General features: G+C 47.9%; 1 protein-coding gene across 4 annotated transcripts in view; it reads left to right on the top strand.

Annotated features, from left to right (window-relative positions):
- Positions 1 to 27: 27 nt before the first annotated feature.
- The window catches only part of LOC119955555 (O-sialoglycoprotein endopeptidase), a 42,768-nt gene continuing 23,860 nt past the window's right edge, over positions 28 to 18,935 (top strand). For 3 of the 4 annotated variants that reach the window (XR_005458490.1, XR_005458491.1, XR_005458492.1), the window contains exons 1-3: positions 6,118 to 6,241; positions 7,084 to 7,203; positions 18,742 to 18,917. Coding sequence is in view for 1 of the 4 variants with exons in the window: in XM_038781847.1 (XP_038637775.1) it covers positions 6,127 to 6,241; positions 7,084 to 7,203; positions 18,742 to 18,917 (411 nt within the window). In the remaining 3 variants the exon portion in view is untranslated. Of the gene's footprint in view, positions 180 to 6,117; positions 6,242 to 7,083; positions 7,204 to 18,741; positions 18,918 to 18,935 lie in introns of those variants that run through there. The other variant, XM_038781847.1, reaches the window with a different exon arrangement.

Raw genomic sequence — 18,935 nt, 5'->3', positions numbered from 1 at the left:
GCTCAGTTTGGCCGGGAAGCGGACCGGAAACATACCTTTGAGCGGAGAGGGGAGGGGGAACGGATAGCTGGAGGGACCGGAAATCTGCGAAGGGGGCGGGGCAGTAAATTTAACGGGGCGGAAGAGACGGCGCCCGGGTGAAAGGCTTCCCCCGACACCGGTAGTGATCTGGAGGCCGGGTGAGAAAATGAATTTAAAAGGAATCAAAGTTAAAGATTCGGTTGTAGAGGAGGAGATTTGAGAGTGAGGGGGTTCTTCTATGATTAACCAGTCAGACTAGTTATCAAGGGTTTGGCAAAGCGAAAGCATGTTGAAATAACTAAATGACCGTCTTTCAGCAATGAACACTTGTTGTGAACAAGGGCGAAATATTTGATGCTCTGTGCTTAGAAAGATTATTATGAAAAATAATAGCTCACAGGTACTAATTGTCCTGGATTGAAATTGGCTCGCGAAGAGCAAACACAGTTAACATAAATGTGTCTTTTCCTGGTTGTCAGGATGTGATGATTAGTGACCCATAGGAATCAGTGCTGGGACCTCAATTGCTTTCGCTTTATGTAAGGGGAAGATGGTGACATAGTGGTGACCGAACCAGGGCATCGGTTCCAGTCCTGCCCAGGTGCAGACTGTCCGATTTGTTCTAGTCCCACCTCCCCCAGAACCGGTTCCAATGCCCCAGGAATTTGAATCCCTCCCTCATGCACCATCTCTCGAGCCACGCATTCATCCTATCTATCCTGGCATTCCTACTCTGACTAGCTCGTGCCACTGGTAGCAATCCTGAGATTACTACCTTTGAGGATCTACTTTTTAGTTTAACTCCTATCTCCCTGAATTCAGCTTGTAGGACCTCGTCCCGTTTTTTACCTATAGTGCACCACGACAGCTGGCTGTTCACCCCCTCCCCCCCCGAAATTGTACATTTTCGCATGCAGAATGAAAAAGAAACTAATCGAAATGGTAAGAGAATTTTGAACTCTGAGATCCAGAGGAATCTGGCTGTCCGAATGCATGAACCGCAAAAGGCTAGTGTACAGGTACAGTCAGTAATTATAAAAGGTGGGAGTTTATGCTTCAGTTACATGGGGCATTAGTAAGACCACATCTGCAGTATTCTGTATAGTATTGGTCTCCTTATTTACGGAAATATTTAAATGTGTTGGAGGCAGGTCCGAGAAGGTTTACCAGATACACTACCAGGAATGGATAGGTTGTCTTATGAGAAATGGTTGGAGAAGTCAGGGTTGTGTTTGCTGGAGTTTAGAAGAGTAAAAGGCGACTTGATCACAATCTTTAAAATCCTGAGGGGTATTGAGAGGGTAGATATCGAGGAGATGTTTCCATGTGTCAGAATCTAGAACTGGGGGGTCACTTTAAAAATAAGGGATCGCCCATTGAATGCAAAGCTGAGAAGAAATATTTTCTCTCAGAGGGTCGTGAGTCTCTGGAACTCTCTTCCGCAAAAGTAATATTAATAATAATCACTTGTTGTCACAAGTAGGGTTCAATTAAGTTACTGTGAAAAGCCCCTTGTCGCCACAATCCGGCGCCTGTTCGGTAGGCCAGTACGGGAATTGAACCCGCGCTGCTGGTCTTGTTCTGCATTACAAGCCAGCTGTATAGCCCACTGTGCTAAACAAGCCCCTAAGGCAGCAGAAGCAGAGTCTTTGAACATATTTAAGGCAGAGCTAGCTCAGGGAAGGCAAGAATGGGGTTACAATCAGGTCAGCCACAATCTTATTGAATGGCAGGGAGCGCTCGCGGAGCAGAGTGGCCCACTCCCGTTTCCAATTCATATGTATTTTCATCTGATGAGAGGTTGTGTAAATTGGGTGTATATTCTCTGGAGTTTAGACAAATGAGAGGCAATCTCATTGAAAAGTATGATATTCTAAAGTGGTTTGGCAGGGTCGACGCTGAGAGATTGTTCCCGCTGGTCGGGGAATCTAATACACAGTCTCAGGACCACGGATGGATCATTTAGGACTGAGATGAGAAATTACTTCACTCAAAAGGTTGTGAATCTTTGGAATTCTCTTCCCCAGAGGGTCGTGGGTGCCCTGCCTCGTTGAATCCACTTAAGACTAAGGGACGCAGAATTTTGGTGAGAATTAAGGGATATCGGGAGCAGGCATAAAAATGGAGTTGAAACCCGAGATCAACCATTATTGTATCGAGTGGAGGAGCTGCTTTGTTGGGCTGAATAGCCCTACTCTTGCTCCTATTCCCTTTCTTTGTGTGCTTTCATGTCCTGCCACAGAGATCCATGGCATTGTATATAGCACATATGCACAATATATGTGTGTCTATAAAATAATATAGGCTCATGTACACAATGTACATGTGTCTATAAAATAATATAGGCTCGTATACACTATATATATGTGTCTATAAAATAATATATGATCTCCGATGATATATATATATGTGTCTATAAAATAGTATAGGATTGTATGCAATATATTTGTGTCTGTAAAAGAATATAGGATTGTATGCATGATATATATGTGTATCCATAAAATATAGGAGCATATACATGATCTAGAACAGAGAGTAGTGGTGGAAGGGAGTGTCTCAAAATGGAGAAGGGTGACTAGTGGTGTTCCACAGGGATCCGTGCTCGGACCACCGTTGTTTGTGATCTACATAAATGACCTGGAGGAAGGTATAGGTGGTCTGATTAGCAAGTTTTCAGATGATACAAAGATTGGTGGAGTTGCAGATAGCGAGGAGGACTGTCAGAGAATACAAATAAATATACATAGATTGGAGAGTTGGGCAGAGAAATGGCAGATGGAGTTCGATCCAGGCAAATGCGAGGCGATGCATTTTGGAAGATCAAATTCAAGAGCGGACTATATGGTCAATGGAAGGGTCCTGGGGAAAATGGATGTACAGAGAGATCTGGGAGTTCAGGTCCATTGTACCCTGAAGATGGCATCGCAGGTTGATAGAGTGGTCAAGAAGGCATACAGCATGCTTGCCTTCATCGGACGGGGTATTGAGTACAAGAGTCGGCAGGTCATGTTACAGTTGTATAGGACTTTGATTAGGCCACATTTGGAATGCTGCGTGCAGTTCTGGTTGCCACATCACCAGAAGGATGTGGATGCCTTGGAGAGGGTGCAGAGGAGGTTCACCAGGATGTTCTCTGGTATGGAGGGTGCTAGCTATGAAGAAAGGTTGAGTAGATTAGGATTGTTTTCATTGAAAAGATGGAGGTTGAGGGGGGACCTGATTGAGGTCTACAAAATTATGAGAGGTATGGACAGGGTGGATAGCAACAAGCTTTTTCCAAGAGTGGGTGTGTCAGTTACAAGGGGTCACGAATTCAAGGTGAGAGGGAGAAAGTTTAAGGGAGATGTGTGTGGAAAGTTTTTTACGCAGAGGGTGGTGGGTGCCTGGAACGCTTTACCAACGGAGGTGGTAGAGGCGGGCACGATAGCATCATTTAAGAGGCATCTAGACGGGTATATGAACGGGCGGGGAACAGAGGGAAGTAAATCCTTGGAAAATAGGAGCCAGGTTTAGATAAAGGATCTGGATCGGCGCAGTCTGGGAGGGCCGAAGGGCCTGTTCCTGTGCTGTAATTTTCTTTGTTCTTGTTCTTTGTTCTATATGTGTATCTATGAAATTGTTTTATGACAGAAATATATCTCTACCTTTGTTAGCCAATATATGGTGTGTTGGTTACAATCTCGACATTAATCTAGAAATTGGGCAGCTGTACATAGGATTCAGGTGGAGGTTGGTTCAGTCCTTTGAGCCCGTTTCTGCTCTTCAGTAAGGTCATGACCGATCTGGCTGTGCTGTCAACTCCATCTTCCTGCCAGTCCTCTCTGACTCTGGACTCCCTTCTATCAGTAATCTGTCAAACTCAGCCATGGACATATTCAATGAGCTAGCCTCCATGCTCTCTGGGGGAGGAAATTCCTCAGCCAAGCGTAAAGAATTATCCTCATCTCCCATTGTGAAAGGGAGACTCATTTAAACTGATCATGTTTCCCCCATAAGAGGATCCTTCCAGTCCCCAACCTGTCCAGCCCCCTCAGAATCTTTGCCTGTTTCAATAAGATCACCTCTTATTCTTCTAAACTCCAGTGGCTAAAGGTCCAATCTGCTCAACCTTTCCTCATAGATACACAAGAACATCAGAGCTAGGAGCAGGCAATTCAGCCCCTCAAACCTGCTCCGCCATTCAATACCATCATGGCTGATTTCCTCTCGACATCAACTCCACAGTCCTGCCCGTTTTCTGAGACCCTTCAATCCATTTCTAATTTAAAATCTTTCTATCTACTCCTTAAATTCAAAGTCCCAGCATCCACCACACTCCTGGTGTCATGAATTCCAGGGATTCCTGACCCTTTGAGAGAAGTAATTTCTCCTTACTACAGAACTGGCTCGGTCATAGAAGACAGAGGGTTGCAGTGGAAGGCTACTTCTCTGAATGGAGGGCTGTGACAAGTGGTGTTCCACAGGGATCAGTGCTGTGACTTTTGCTGTTTGTAGTGTTGATTTGGAGGAAGATGTAACTGGTCTGATTAGTAAGTTTGCGGACGACTCAAAGATTGGTGGAATTGTGGATAGCGATGAGGACTCTCTGAGGCTACAGCAAGATATCGATTGGTTGGAGACTTGGGTGGAGAGATGACAGAGGATTTTAAGCCGATTACATTTGAGGTAATGCATTTTGGAAGGTCTAATACAGTGGGAAATAACAGTAAATGGCAGAACCCTCAAGAGTATTGACAGGCAGAGGGATCTGGGTCTACAGGTCCACAGGTCACTGAAAGTGGTAATGGAGGTGGAGAAGGTAGTCAAGGCAGCATATAACATGATTGCCTTCATTGACCGGGCATTGAGTATAAAAATTGGCAAGTCATGTTGCAGCTGCATAGAACCTAAGTTAGACAACACTTGGAATAAAGGTCGCCACACTGCCACAGAGGTTTTGGAGAGGGTACAGAAGATGTTTACCAGGATGTTGCCGGCTATGGAGGGTATTAGCTATGAGGTTTGTTCTCACTGGAAAGATGGAGGTTGAGGGGCGACCTGATAGAGGTCTACAAAATTAATAGAGGCATGGACAGAGTGGATAGTCAGAAGCTTTTCCCAGGTTGGAAGAGTCGATCAGTAGGGGACATAGGTTTAAGGTGCGAGGGGCAAGGTTTAGAGGAGTGTGCAAGGGAAGGTTTTTTATAGAAAGGCTAGTGGGTGCCTGGAACTCTCTGACGGAGGAGGTGGTGGAAGCAGGTACCATAGTGATGTTTAACGGGCGTCTTGCCAAATACATGAATAGGATGGGAATAGAGGGATACGGACCCTGGACGTGTAGAAGGTTTTATGTTTGACGGACAGTATGGTCGGCACAGGCTTGGAGGGCCCAAGGGCCTGTTCCTGTGCTGTACATTTCTTTGTTCGTTGCTCATCTCAGTTTAAATCTGCCAGCCCTTATCCGAAAACTATGACCTCTCATTCTAGATTTCCCCACAAGAGGAAGCATCCACTCTGTGTCTACTTTGACAATATCTTTTCTCATCTTATTTACGTGAATTAGATCTCATCTCATTATTCTAATAGTGGGAGTGTATAGGTCTAAATAGCTCATTCTCTACTCATAAGACAAACCCCTCACCTGTGGAATCAATCAGAACCTCCTCTGAACTGCCTTCAATGCAACTACATCTCTCCTCAAAAAAAGGGACCAAAACTGTGCACAATACTCCAGGTGCGGTTTCACCAATGCCTTGTATAGTTCCGCCGACACTTCCCTATTTTTATACTCTATCTCTTTGGCTATAAATCCAACATAAAGGCGAACCCTTTTATCCCACCAATGAGTTTCGTAGGCCTCCTGCGAGCTGTTTCTCATGAATTTAAATCCTATTTCATATACGGGGACCAAAACTGTACACAGAACTCTGATGTGGTCTCACCAAGGTTCTGTGCAACCAGTAAAACCTCCTTTCGTTGATATTCCATTGCCCTTGTAATTGGCCGTGAGTTAAAGGGGAACAAAGTTCAGTTACAGGAGATGGCAGTGACACCGGAGCTCAAACTGCAAGTAGCTGAAATGCTAATCCGTCAGCCTTTTTTTCATCTGCCCTTCAGGGTGTTGCCATGACGATTGTTATCGGATTTGAGGGCAGTGCCAATAAAATTGGTGTTGGCATCATTAAGGATGGCGTGGTATTGTCCAATCCGAGAAGGACTTACATTACACCACCTGGGCAAGGTAGGCAACAGAGATCGCACGTAAACAGGGCACAGAGATATTGTCAACAATCCAATGCAGCAGAACGGGTGGTTTATGTAACAAATAACAGATACCGGGGAGTGAGTTACAGACTGGAATCTAATCGAGGGGTTCTGGGTGATTTATATATAGAATAACAGATACCCGGGAGTGAGTTTCAGACGGGAATCTAATCGAAGGGTTCAGGGTGGTTTATATATAGAATAACAGATACCCGGGAGTGAGTTTCAGACGGGAATCTAATCGAAGGGTTCAGGGGGGTTTATATATAGAATAACAGATACCCGGGAGTGAATTACAGACTGGAATCTAATCGAGGGGTTTGGGGTGGTTTATATATAGAATAACAGATACCCGGGAGTGAGTTACAGACTGGAATATAATCAAGGGGTTCAGTGTGGTTTACATATCGTGTAACAGATACCTGGGAGTGAGTTACAGACTGGAATTAAACCAATGGGTTCTGTGTGGCTTATATAGAGATTAGGTAAGGTGGAGTCGACTTAGTCAAAGATGACCACAGGCTGCTTTCTCCTTTGAGGGGAGAGCTGACTGGTGGTAGTTTAAGCTGAGGAGCACCATACCTTAGGCGAGGGACAAGGTTAAAAACAGATACCCGGGAGCGGGTGACATTCTGGAATCTATTCGTGATGTTCGGGATGGTTTATATATGGAATATCAGATACCCGGGAGTGAATTACAGGCTGGAATCTAATGAAGGCATCCAGTGGGGATCCATTAGAGGGTGTGGGTTTATGTATGAATGAACTGATAACTGATGTGAATTATGGAATGGTGTCTAATCTCGTACTTTGTTGAAGGTTTCCTGCCGAGTGACACAGCCAAACATCACAAGGCTTGTGTTCTCGATGTGACGAGTGATGCCTTGGAACTGGCAGGTATCAAACCAGAGGAGATCGATTGTATTGCTTACACAAAAGGTATGAAAATCAAACCAAGGGTGACATGAATCTGCCTCTGTGGAACAGTACAAACCTGGGGCATCAACAAGATGAGCAGGGCAGAGTGGGTTAAGGATGGGTCTGGGTGTGTGAAGGATGTGTCTGGGTCAGGGGTAAAGGATGGGTCTGAGTGTCAGGGCGGGTGAAAGATGGGTCTGGGTGTCAGGGTGGGTGAAGGATGGGTCTGGGTGTCAGGGTGGGTGAAGGATGGGTCTGGGTGTCGGGGTGGTGAAGGATGGGCCTGGGTTTCTGGGGGGGTGAAGGATGGGACTGGGTGTCGGGGGGCTGAAGGATGGGTCTGGGTTTCAAGGTGGGTGAAGGATGGGTCTGGGTGTCAGGGTGGATGAAGGATGGATCTGGGTGTCTGGGGGCGTGAAGGATGAGACTGGGTGTCAGGGTGGGTTCAGGATGGGCCTGGGTTTCTGGGGGGTGAAGGATGGGACTGGGTTTCTGGGGGGGTGAAGGATGGGACTGGGTGTCGGGGGGGTGAAGGATGGGTCTGGGTTTCAAGGTGGGTGAAGGATGGGTCTGGGTGTCAGGGTGGATGAAGGATGTGTTCTTGGTGTCAGGGAGGGTGAAGAATGCGTCTGGGTGTCACGGTGGATGAAGGATGGATCTGGGTGTCTGGGGGCGTGAAGGATGAGACTGGGTGTCAGGGTGGGTTCAGGATGGGCCTGGGTTTCTGGGGGGTGAAGGATGGGTCTGGGTTTCAGGGGGGTTGAAGGATGAGTCTGGGTGTCTGGGCGGTGAAGGATGGGACTGGGTGTCGGTGGGGGGGGGGGGTTGAAGGATCTGGGGGGTGAAGGATGAGACTGGGTGTCGGTGGGGGGGGGGGTTTGAAGGATCTGGGGGGTGAAGGATGGGACTGGGTGTTGGTGGGGGGGGGGGTGAAGGATGGGCCTGGGTGTCTGGGAAGTGAAGGATGGGTCTGGGTGCCAGGGCCGTGTGAAGGATGGGTCTGGGTGTCTGGGCGGTGAAGGATGGGTCTGGGTATCAGTGGGGGTGAAAGATTGGTCTGGGTGTCAGGTTGGGTTCAGGATGGGCCTGGGTGTCTGGGGGGGGGGGGGGGGGGGGGGGGTGAAGGTTGAGTCTGGGTGACTGGGGGGGTGAAGGGATGGGACTGGGTTGTCGGCGGTGGAGGGGGGCGGGAAGGTGAAGGATGGGCCTGGGTGTCTGGGAAGCGAAGGATGGGTCTGGGTGTCAGGGTGGGTGAGGGAAGATCTGCGTTTCAGGGTGGGTGAAGGTTGGTGTGGGTGTCAGATTGGGTGAAGGAGGGTCTGGGTGTCAGGGTGGGTGAAGGATGGGGCTGGGATAGGAGGAGTGGTCATCGATGGGAGAGTTACGGGATTAGAGGGGTGGTCTTTGTCGGGAATATTAGAGGATTAGAGGGTTCTTTTTGAATGGGAGAGTTCGGGGATTATAGAAATAATCTATGTGGAGGGCAGTTAGGGGATTAAATCGCATGTCTTTGATGGGGGAGTTAGGGAACCAGAGGGGTCGTTTCACTGGGTGAATTATGGGATGAGAGAGGTGGTCTTCGATGGGAGCATTAGGGAATTGGAGAGGTGATTTTGATGGGCGAGTTACGGGATTAGAGTGGTGGACATGGATATTGATGGGAGAGTTGCAGGATTGGAGGGGTGGTCTTCGATGGGAGAGTAAGGGGAATGAAGGGGTTGTTTCGATGGGAGAGTTTGGATTTAGAGTGGTGGACATTGATGGGAGAATTAGGGGATTACAGGGAGAGGTAAGGGATTAGATTAATAGTCTTCAATGGGAAGGTATGGGGACTGGAGTGGTTGGCATTGACCGGAGAGTTAGGGGATTAACATTAATAAAAATCTTTATTAGTGTCCCAAGTAGGCTGACATTAACACTGCAATTACGTTATTGTGAATACCCCGAGTCGCCACACTCCGGCACCTGTTCGGGTACACTGAGGGAGAATTCAGAATGTCCGATTCATCTAACAGCACGTCTTTCGGGACTTCTGGGAGGAAACTCAGAGGAAACCCACGCAAACACGGGAAGAAATTGCAGACTCCGTACAGACAGCGACCCAAGCCGGAATCAAACCTGGGACTCTGGAGTGTGGTGCAACAGTGCTACTCACTCTGCTACCGTGCGGGAAGGTCTTCAATGGGAGGGTCGAGGGATTGGAGAGGTGGTCTTCAACAGGAGGGTTAGTTGATTCGAGGGATGGACATTGATGGGAGAGTTAGGAGGTTAGAAAGTCTTCGATGGGAGGGTTAGGGAATTGGAGGAAAGTTCGGTGAGGGGACAGTAGGGGACAAGAGGGATGGATTTTGATTGGAGAGTTTGGGGATAAGAGGGATAGTCTCAAATAACAAAGAAAAGTACAGGCTCTTTGGCCTCTAAGCCTGTACTGACTGTGCTGCCTGTCTAACCCAAAACATTCCACAATTCCGGGGCCCATATCCCTCTATTCCCAGCCTATTCGTGTATTTGTCAAGACACACCATAAGCGTCACCATCGTACCTGCTTCCACCACCTCCTCCAGCAGCAAGTTCCAGGCACCCACTACTCTCTGTGTAAAACACTTCCCTCTAAACTTTGCCCTCGCACCGTAAACCTACCTGTGTTGCCTAGTAATTGACTATTCCACCCTGGGCAAAAGCTTCACTATCCACTCTGTCCACGCCCCTCATAATTTTATAGACTTTTATCAGGCCGCCCTTCTACCTCCGAAGTTCCAGTGAGAACAAACCGAGTTTATCCAACCTCTCCTCAGAGCTAATCCTCAGGCAACATCCTGGTAAGCTGCTTCTGTGCCCTCTCTAAAGCCTCCACGTCCTTCTAGTGGGGTGGCATCCTAAATTGAACACTGTATTCCAAGTGTGGCCTAACTTGGGTTCTATACAACTGCAGCATAGAACATAGAACATAGAACGATACAGCGCAGTACAGGCCCTTCGGCCCTCGATGTTGCACCGACATGGAAAAAATCTAAAGGCCATCTAACCTACACAATGCCCTTATCATCCATATGCTTATCCAATAAATTTTTAAATGCCCTCAATGTTGGCGTATTCACTACTGTTGCAGGTAGGGCATTCCACGGCCTCACCACTCTTTGCGTAAAAAACCCACCTCTGACCTCTGTCCTATATCTATTACCCCTCAATTTAAGGCTATGTCCCCTCGTGCTAGCCACCTCCATCCGCGGGAGGAGGCTCTCGCTGTCCACCCTATCTAACCCTCTGATCATTTTGTATGCCTCTATTAAGTCACCTCTTAACCTTCTTCTCTCTGACGAAAACAACCTCAAGTCCATCAGCCTTTCCTCATAAGATTTTCCCTCCATACCAGGCAACATCCTGGTAAATCTCCTCTGCACCCGTTCCAAAGCTTCCACGTCCTTCCTATAATGAGGCGACCAAATTAGCATGATTTGCCAATTTTTATACTCAGTGCCCCAGCCGATGAAGGCAAGCCGTATGCCTTCTTGACTACCTTCTCCACATGTGTTGCCACTTACAGTGACCTGTAGACCCATCATGTCACCCCTCCACTGCTACCCTCTGTCTTCCATGACCATGCCCGTTCTGTTCCATCTTGCCAGCTCTCCATTGATCCCATGTGACTTCACCTTTTGAACCAGTCTGCCATGAGAGATCTTGTCACAGCCCTTATCAAAATCCATGCTGACAACATCCACTGACCTATCATCAATCATCTCCGTCACTTCCTCAAAAACTCAATCAAGTTAGTGATACATGACCTCCCCATCACAAAACCATGCTGCCCCTTGCTAATAGGTCCACTTGCTTCCAAATGGGATTAAATCCTGATTTAAAGAATCCTCTTCAATAATTTCCCTACACTGATGGAAGGCTCACCGGCCTGTAATTTCCTGGATTATCCTTACTTCTTAAAGGAATGACATTAGCCATTCTCCAGTTGACTGGAACCTCATCTATATAGATACATGTAGAATGTACAGTGCAAAAGGAGCCCATTCAGCCCATCGAGTGTGCACCGGCCTTTGGATTCCTATTATGGAAAGAGCATCCTACTTAAGCCTCTACCCTGTCCCGTAACCCAGAAATGCCAGAGATGAGGTGAGAGTGACTGCCCTTGACATCAAGAGCAAGAGTATTGACAGTCAGAGAGATCTTGGTGTACAGGTCCACAGGTCACTGAAAGGGCAACACAGGTGGAGAAGGTAGTCAAGAAGGCATACGGCATACAACATAGAAGATCGAGAAATACAGCACAGAACAGGCCCTTCGGCCCACGAGGTTGTGCCGAACTTTTGTCCGAGATTAAGAACAAATTAATCGACACCCCATCATTCTACCGTATTCCATGTACCTATCCAAAAGCCGCTTGAAGGTCCCTAATGTTTCCGACCCAACTACTTCCACAGGCAGTGCATTCCATGCCCCCACTACTCTGGGTAAAGAACCTACCTCTGACATCCCCCCTATATCTTCCACCATTCACCTTAAATTTATGTCCCATTGTAATGGTTTGTTCCACCCGGGGAAAAAGTCTCTGACTGTCTACTATTTTTTTTTATAAATGTTTTTATTGGGTTTTTGAACAAGGTATAATTACCGTTATGTACACAGAATAAAAAACATATATATACACATGTTTAGAAGAGAAGGGCACACCCCAACATAAAATACAATAAAATATGAAATAGACTAACTGGTGGGGTATTGTGCACCAGCTTGACAGCGGCAGCTCTGTACATCTGGCAAAATTATTTACACCACGTAAGTAGGCGACTGTTTGCGGGGTAGTGGGGGGGCGGGGGGGTGGTGGGGGGCGGGGGTGGCGGAGATTAGAACATATAGAACATTACAGCGCAGTACGGGCCCTTTGGCCCTCGATGTTGCGCCGACCTGTGAAACGATCTGAAGCCTATCTGACCGACACTATTCCATTTTAGAACATAGAACATAGAACAGTACAGCACAGAACAGGCCCTTCGGCCCTCAATGTTGTGCCGAGCCATGATCACCCTACTCAACCCACGTATCCACCCTATACACGTAACCCAACAACCCCCATTAACCTTACTTTTATTAGGACACTACGGCAATTTAGCATGGCCAATCCACCTAACCCGCACATCTTTGGACTGTGGGAGGAAACCGGAGCACCCGGAGGAAACCCACGCACACAGGGGGAGGACGTGCAGACTCCACACAGGGGAGTCATTTTCATCCATATGTCTATCCAGTGACCACTTAAATGCCCTTAAAGTTGGTGAGTCTACTACTGTTGCAGGCAGGGCAGAACTGTGAACTGTGGTGACCAGAACTGCACGCAGTACTCCAGGAGCGGCCGCATCAGAGTTATGTACAGCTGCAGCATGACCTTGTGGCTCCAAAACTCAATCCCCCTACTGATAAAGGCTAACACACCATATGCCTTCTTAACAGCCCTATTAACCTGGGTGGCAACTTTCAGGGATTTATGTACCTGGATGCCGAGATCTCTCTGTTCATCTACACTACCAAGAATCTTGCCATTAGCCCAGTACTCTGCATTCCTGTTACTCCTTCCACAGTGAACCACCTCACACTTTTCCGCATTAAACTCCATCTGCCACATCTCAGCCCAGCTCTGCAGCTTATCTATGTCCCTCTGTATCCTATAACATCCTTCAGCACTATCCACAACTCCACCGCCCTTCGTGTCATCTGAAAATTTACTAACACATCCTTCTACACCCTCTTCCAGGTCATTTATAAAAATGACAAACAGCAGTGTCCCCAAAACAGATCCTTGCGGTACACCACTAGTAACTGAACTCCAGGATGAACATTTGGGTGCCGGGGAGATAATTACAGTGTGCGATACTTGGCTGTGTTGTGTTGCTGTTGTCGCCTGCTTCTCTCCCGGACGGGGTCTCGCTGCCGTCCCCACGCTCGCCTCCGCTTCTGCTGCTCCTCCCCCGTCCTCCATCTTTATTTTCCTTGTTCGCCGCTCCTCGAGATGTCATGCACGTTTTGGCATCCCGTGCCTTCCTTCCGGCTCCCGTTTCCCTGCCCCCGGCGCCCCACCCAGCTGGTTCTCCTCACTTGTCCCGTCCCCCCCTCCATTTTTTCCTCATTCTTTCCTCAGGTTTAGCTGTCTCCCCCCCCCCCCCCCCGCCTCCCCCCACCCCCCTCCTCCCCCACCGTGGTTTTCCTTTCTTTCCTCAGGTTTAGCCGTTCCCCCCCCCCCCCCCCCCCCCCCCCCCCCCCCCCCCTCCAAGTCTATCTCCCCCTTTCATGCCTTGGCTACCTTCCCCTGATTCTTGACTAATTTCCCCTGATTCTTGGCTACCTGGCTATTCTTCCTCTTGTTCGTTGGCCACAAACAGGTCCAGGAACATTCGCGTGAATGGCTCCCATGATCTGTGGAAGCCGTCGTCTGACCCTTGGATGGCGAATTTGATTTTGCTTACTGTCTACTCTATAGATTCCCTGATCATCTTATAAGCCCCATCAGTCGCCCCACATCCTTCTTCGTTCTAATGAGAAAAGGCCTAGCACCCTCAATCTTTCCTCGCAAGACCTACTCTCCATTCCAGGCAACATCCTGGTAAATCTCCTTTGCACCTTTTCCAAAGCTTCCACATCCTTCCGAAAATAAGGCGACCAGAACTGCACACAGTACACCAAATGTAGCCTGACCAAGGTTTTGTACAGCTGCATAATCACCTCACGGCTCTTAAATTCAGTCCCTCTGCTAATGAACGCGAACACACTATAGGCCTTCTTCACAACTCTATCCACTTGAGTGGCAATTTTCAAAGATCTATGAACATAGACCCCAAGATCTCTCTGCTTCTCCACATTGCCAAGAACCCTACCGTTAGCCCTGTAGTTCGCATTCATATTTGTCCTTCCAAAATGGACAACCTCACACTTGTCAGGGTTAAACTCCATCTGCCACTTCTCAGCCCAGCTCTGCATCCTATCTATGTCTCTTTGCAGCCGACAACAGCCCTCCTCACTATCCACAACTCCACCAATCTTCGTATCGTCTGCAAATTTACTGACCCACCCTTCAACTCCCTCATCCAAGTCATTAATGAAAATCACAAACAGCAGAGGACCCAGAACTGATCCCTGCGGTACGCCACTGGTAACTGGGCTCCAGGCTGAATATTTGCCATCCACCACCACTCTCTGTCTTCTATCGGTTAGCCAATTTGTTATCCAACTGGCCAGATTTCCCACTATCCTATGCCTCCTTACTTTCTGCACAAGCCTACCATGGGGAACCTTATCAAATGCCTTACTAAAATCCATGTACACTACATCCACTGCTTTACCTTCATCCACGTGCTTGGTCACCTCCTCAAAGAATTCAATAAGACTTGTGAGGTAAGACCTACCCCTCACAAATCCGTGCTGACTATCCCTAATCAAGCAGTGTCTTTCCAGATGCTCAGAAATCCTATCCCTCAGTACCCTTTCCATTACTTTGCCGACCACCGAAGTAGAACTAACGAACCTGTAATTCCCAGGGTTATCCCTATTCCCTTTCTTGAACAGGGTCACGACATTCGCCACTCTCCAATCCACTGGTACCACCACTGTTGACGGTGAGGACGAAAAAATCATTGCCAATGGCTCTGCATCTCTTGCTTCCCATAGAATCCTTGGATATATCCCGTCAGGCCCGGGGGACTTGTGTATCCTCAACTTTTTCAAAATGCCCAACACATCGTCCTTCCAAACATATATCTCCTTGAGCTTACCAGTCTGTTTCACACTGTCCTCTCCAACGATATGGCCCCTCTCATTCGTAAATACTGAAGAAAAGAACTCGTTCAAGACCTCTCCTGTCTCTTCAGACTCAATATACAATCTCCCGCTACTGTCCATGATCGGACCTACCCTCACTCTAGTCATTCTGATATTTCTCACGTATGTGTAAAAGACCTTGGGGTTTTCCTTGATCCTACCCGCCAAAGATTTTTCATGCCCTCGCTTAGCTCTCCTAATCCCTTTCTTCAGTTCCCTCCTGGCTATCTTGTATCCCTCCAGCATCCTGTCTGAACCTTGTTTCCTCAGCCTTACATAAGTCTCCTTCCTCTTAAGACATTCAACCTCTCTTGTCAACCATTGTTCCCTCACTCGACCATCTCTTCACTGCCTGACAGGGACATGCATATCAAGGACAGGTAGTATCTGTTCCTTGAACAAATTCCACATTCGAATTGTGTCCTTCCCTGACAGCCCATGTTCCCAACTTATGCACTTCAGTTCTTGTCTGACAGCATTGTATTTACCCTTCTCCCAATTGTAAACTTTGCCCTGTTCCATGCACCTATCCCTCTCCATTACTAAAGTGAAAGTCACAGAATTGTGGTCACTATCTCCCCCACTAATAAATCTATCACTTGTCTTGGTTCATTACCAAGTACCAAATCCAATATGGCCTCCCCTCTGGTCGGACAATCTACATACTGTGTTAGAAAAGCTTCCTGGATACACTGCACAAACACCACCCCATCCAAACTATTTGATCTAGAGTTTCCATTCAATATTTGGGAAGTTGAAGTCACCCATGACTACTACCCTGTGACTTCTGCACCTTTCCAAAATCTGTTTCCCAATCTGTTCCTCCACATCTTTGCTGCTATTGGGGGGCCTATAGAAAACTTCCTACAAGGTGACTGCTTCTTTCCCAGCACGGTAGCATGGTGGTTAGCATAAATGCTTCACAGCTCCAGGGTCCCAGGTTCGATTCCCGGCTGGGTCACTGTCTGTGCGGAGTCTGCAAGTCCTCCATGTGTGTGCGTGGGTTTCCTCCGGGTGCTCCGGTTTCCTCCCACAGTCCAAAGATGTGCGGATTAGGTGGATTGGCCATGCTAAATTGCCCGTGGTGTCCTAAAAAAAAGTAAGGTTAAGGGGAGGGTTGTTGGGTTACGGGTATAGGGTGGATACGTGGGTTTGAGTAGGGTGATCATTGCTCGGCACAACATCGAGGGCCGAAGGGCCTGTTCTGTGCTGTACTGTTCTATGTTCTATTTCTGACTTCGACCCATACTACCTCAGTAGGCAAATCCTCCTCAAACTGCCTTTCTGCAGCTGTTATACTATCTCTAATTAACAATGCCACCCCCCCCCACCAACATCTTTTACCACCCTCCCTAATGTTATTGAAACGTCTATAACCTGGAACCTTCAACAACCATTTCTGCCCCTCTTCAATCCAGGTTTCCGTGATGGCCACCATCGTAGTCCCAAGTACCGATCCATGTCTTAAGTTCATCCACCTTATTCCTGATGCTTCTTGCGTTGAAGTATACACACTTCAACCCATCTCCATGCCTGCAAGTACTCTCCTTTGTCAGTGTTACCTTCCCCACTGCCTCACTACACGCTTTGATGTCCTGACCATCGGCTACCTTAGTTGTTTGCCTTCATTGGCCGGGGCATTGAGTATAAAAATTGGCAAGTCATGTTGCAGCTGTACAGAACCTTAGTTCGGCCACACTTGGATTATAGTGTTCAATTCTGGTCGCTACGCTACCAGAGGATGTGGAGGCTTTAGAGAGGGTGCAGAAGAGATTTACCAGGATGTTGCCTGGTATGGAGGGCATTATATATGAGGAGAGGTTGAATAAACGTGGTTTGTTCTCACTGGAAGAAAGGAGGTTGAGGGGGGACCTGATAGAGGTCTACAACATTTTGAGGGGCATAGACAGAGTGGATAGTCAGAGACTATTTCCCAGGGTAGAGGGGTCAAATACTCGGGGGCATAGGTTTAAGGTGCGAGGGGCAAGGTTTAGAGGAGATGTACGAGGTAAGTTTTTTAGACAGAGGGTTAGTGGGTGCCTGGAACTCGCTGCCGGCGGAGGTGGTGGAAACAGGGACGATAGTAACATTTAAGGGGCATCTTGACAAATACATGAATAGGATGGGAATAGAGGGATACCAGCCCGGAAGTGTGGAAGATTTTAGTTTAGACGGGCAGCATGGTCAGCGCAGGTTTGAAGGGCCGAAGGGCCTGTTCCTGTGCTGTACTTTTCTTTGTTCTTTGTTCTATCAAGGCAACATTTGACCGAGTATGGTCTCAAGGAGCCCTAGCTAAACTGGAGTCAATAGGAGTCAAGGGGAAATCTCTCTGCTGGTTGGAGTCATACCTGGCACAAAGGAAGATGGTTGTGGTGGTTGGAGTCCAATCGTCTCAGCCCATGGACATCACTGCAGGAGTTCCTCCGGGTAGTAACCTCGGCCCAACCATCTTCAGCTGCTTCATCAATGACCTGCCTTCCATCATAAGGTCAGACATGGGGATGTTTGCGGATGACTGCACAATGTTCAGCACTATTCACGACTCCTCAGATAATGAAGCAGTCCATATTCAAATGTAGCAAGACCTGGACAATGTCCAGACTTGGGCTGACAAGTGACAAGTTACATTAGCGCATTACTAGTGTCAGGCAAATACCATCTCCTACAAGAGAGTATCTAACATCGCTCCTTAACATTCAGTGGCATTTCCATCTCTGAATCCCCCACAATCAACATCCTGGGGGTTACCATTGATCAGAAACTGAACTGGACTAGCCACATTAATACTGTGGCTACCAGGGCAGGTCAAAGGCTAGGAATCTTACGGCGAGTAACTCACCTCCTGACCCCCCCAAAGCTTGTCAATCATCTACAAAGCACGTTAGGAGTGTAATGGAATACATTTCCCTTGCCTGGATGAGTGCAGCTCCAACAACAGCCAAGAAGCTCGACACCATCCAGGACAAAGCAGCTCGCTTGATTGCTCCCCTTCCACAAACATTCAAACCCTCCACCACCGAAAAACAATGGCAGTCTTGTGTACCAACTGCAAGATGCACTGCAGTAAATCACCAAGGTTCCTTCGACAGCACCTTCCAAACGCACAAGCATTACCATCTAGAAGGACAAGAGTAGCTGATACCTGGGAGCCCCATCACCTGGAGATTCCCCTCCAAGTCACTCACCACCCTGACTTGGAAATATATCGCCGTTCCTTCGCTGTCGCTGGCCAAAATCCTGGAGCTCCCTACCCAACAGCCCAGTGGGTATTCCGACACCTGAAGGACTGCAGCGGTTCAAGAAGGCAACGCCACCATCTTCTGAAGGGCAACTAGAGATGGGCAATAAATGTTGGGCTAACCAGCGACACCCACATCCTGTAAATGAATTTTTCAAAAATGTAACCCCACCTAACCTTTTGGACACTAACGGGCAATTTAGCATGGTCAATCCACCAAACAGGCACACCTTTGGACTGGGAGGAAACCGGAGCACCCGGAGGAAACCCACGCAGATACGGGAAGGAAGTGCAAACTCCACACAGACAGTCACCCGAGGCTGGAATTGAACCCGGGTCCCTGGAGCCATGAGCAGCAGTGCTAACCTGCCGCCGTGCCACCCGGTAGCCAGTGGGATAGCAAGAAATTCTGTCAAGGCCCCAGCAATTTCCTCCCTTGCCTCTCTCAGTATTTTGGGGACCTATCTGCTCGGGATTATTGGATTGTTTCTTTGTCTTGACAGGTCCTGGAATGGGAGCCCCTCTGGTCTGTGTTGCTATCGTTGCCCGAACATTATCCCAGCTCTGGAAGAAACCACTCCTGGGGATTAACCACTGTATCGGACACATTGAGATGGGCCGTTTAATTACAGGAGCAAAAAACCCTACAGTATTGTATGTCAGCGGTGGTAACACTCAGGTACAGTTAATCCTGCTG

Source organism: Scyliorhinus canicula, chromosome 21, assembly GCF_902713615.1.
Source record: "Scyliorhinus canicula chromosome 21, sScyCan1.1, whole genome shotgun sequence".
NCBI lineage: Eukaryota > Metazoa > Chordata > Chondrichthyes > Carcharhiniformes > Scyliorhinidae > Scyliorhinus > Scyliorhinus canicula.
This window is presented reverse-complemented; position numbering and strand designations above follow the sequence as displayed.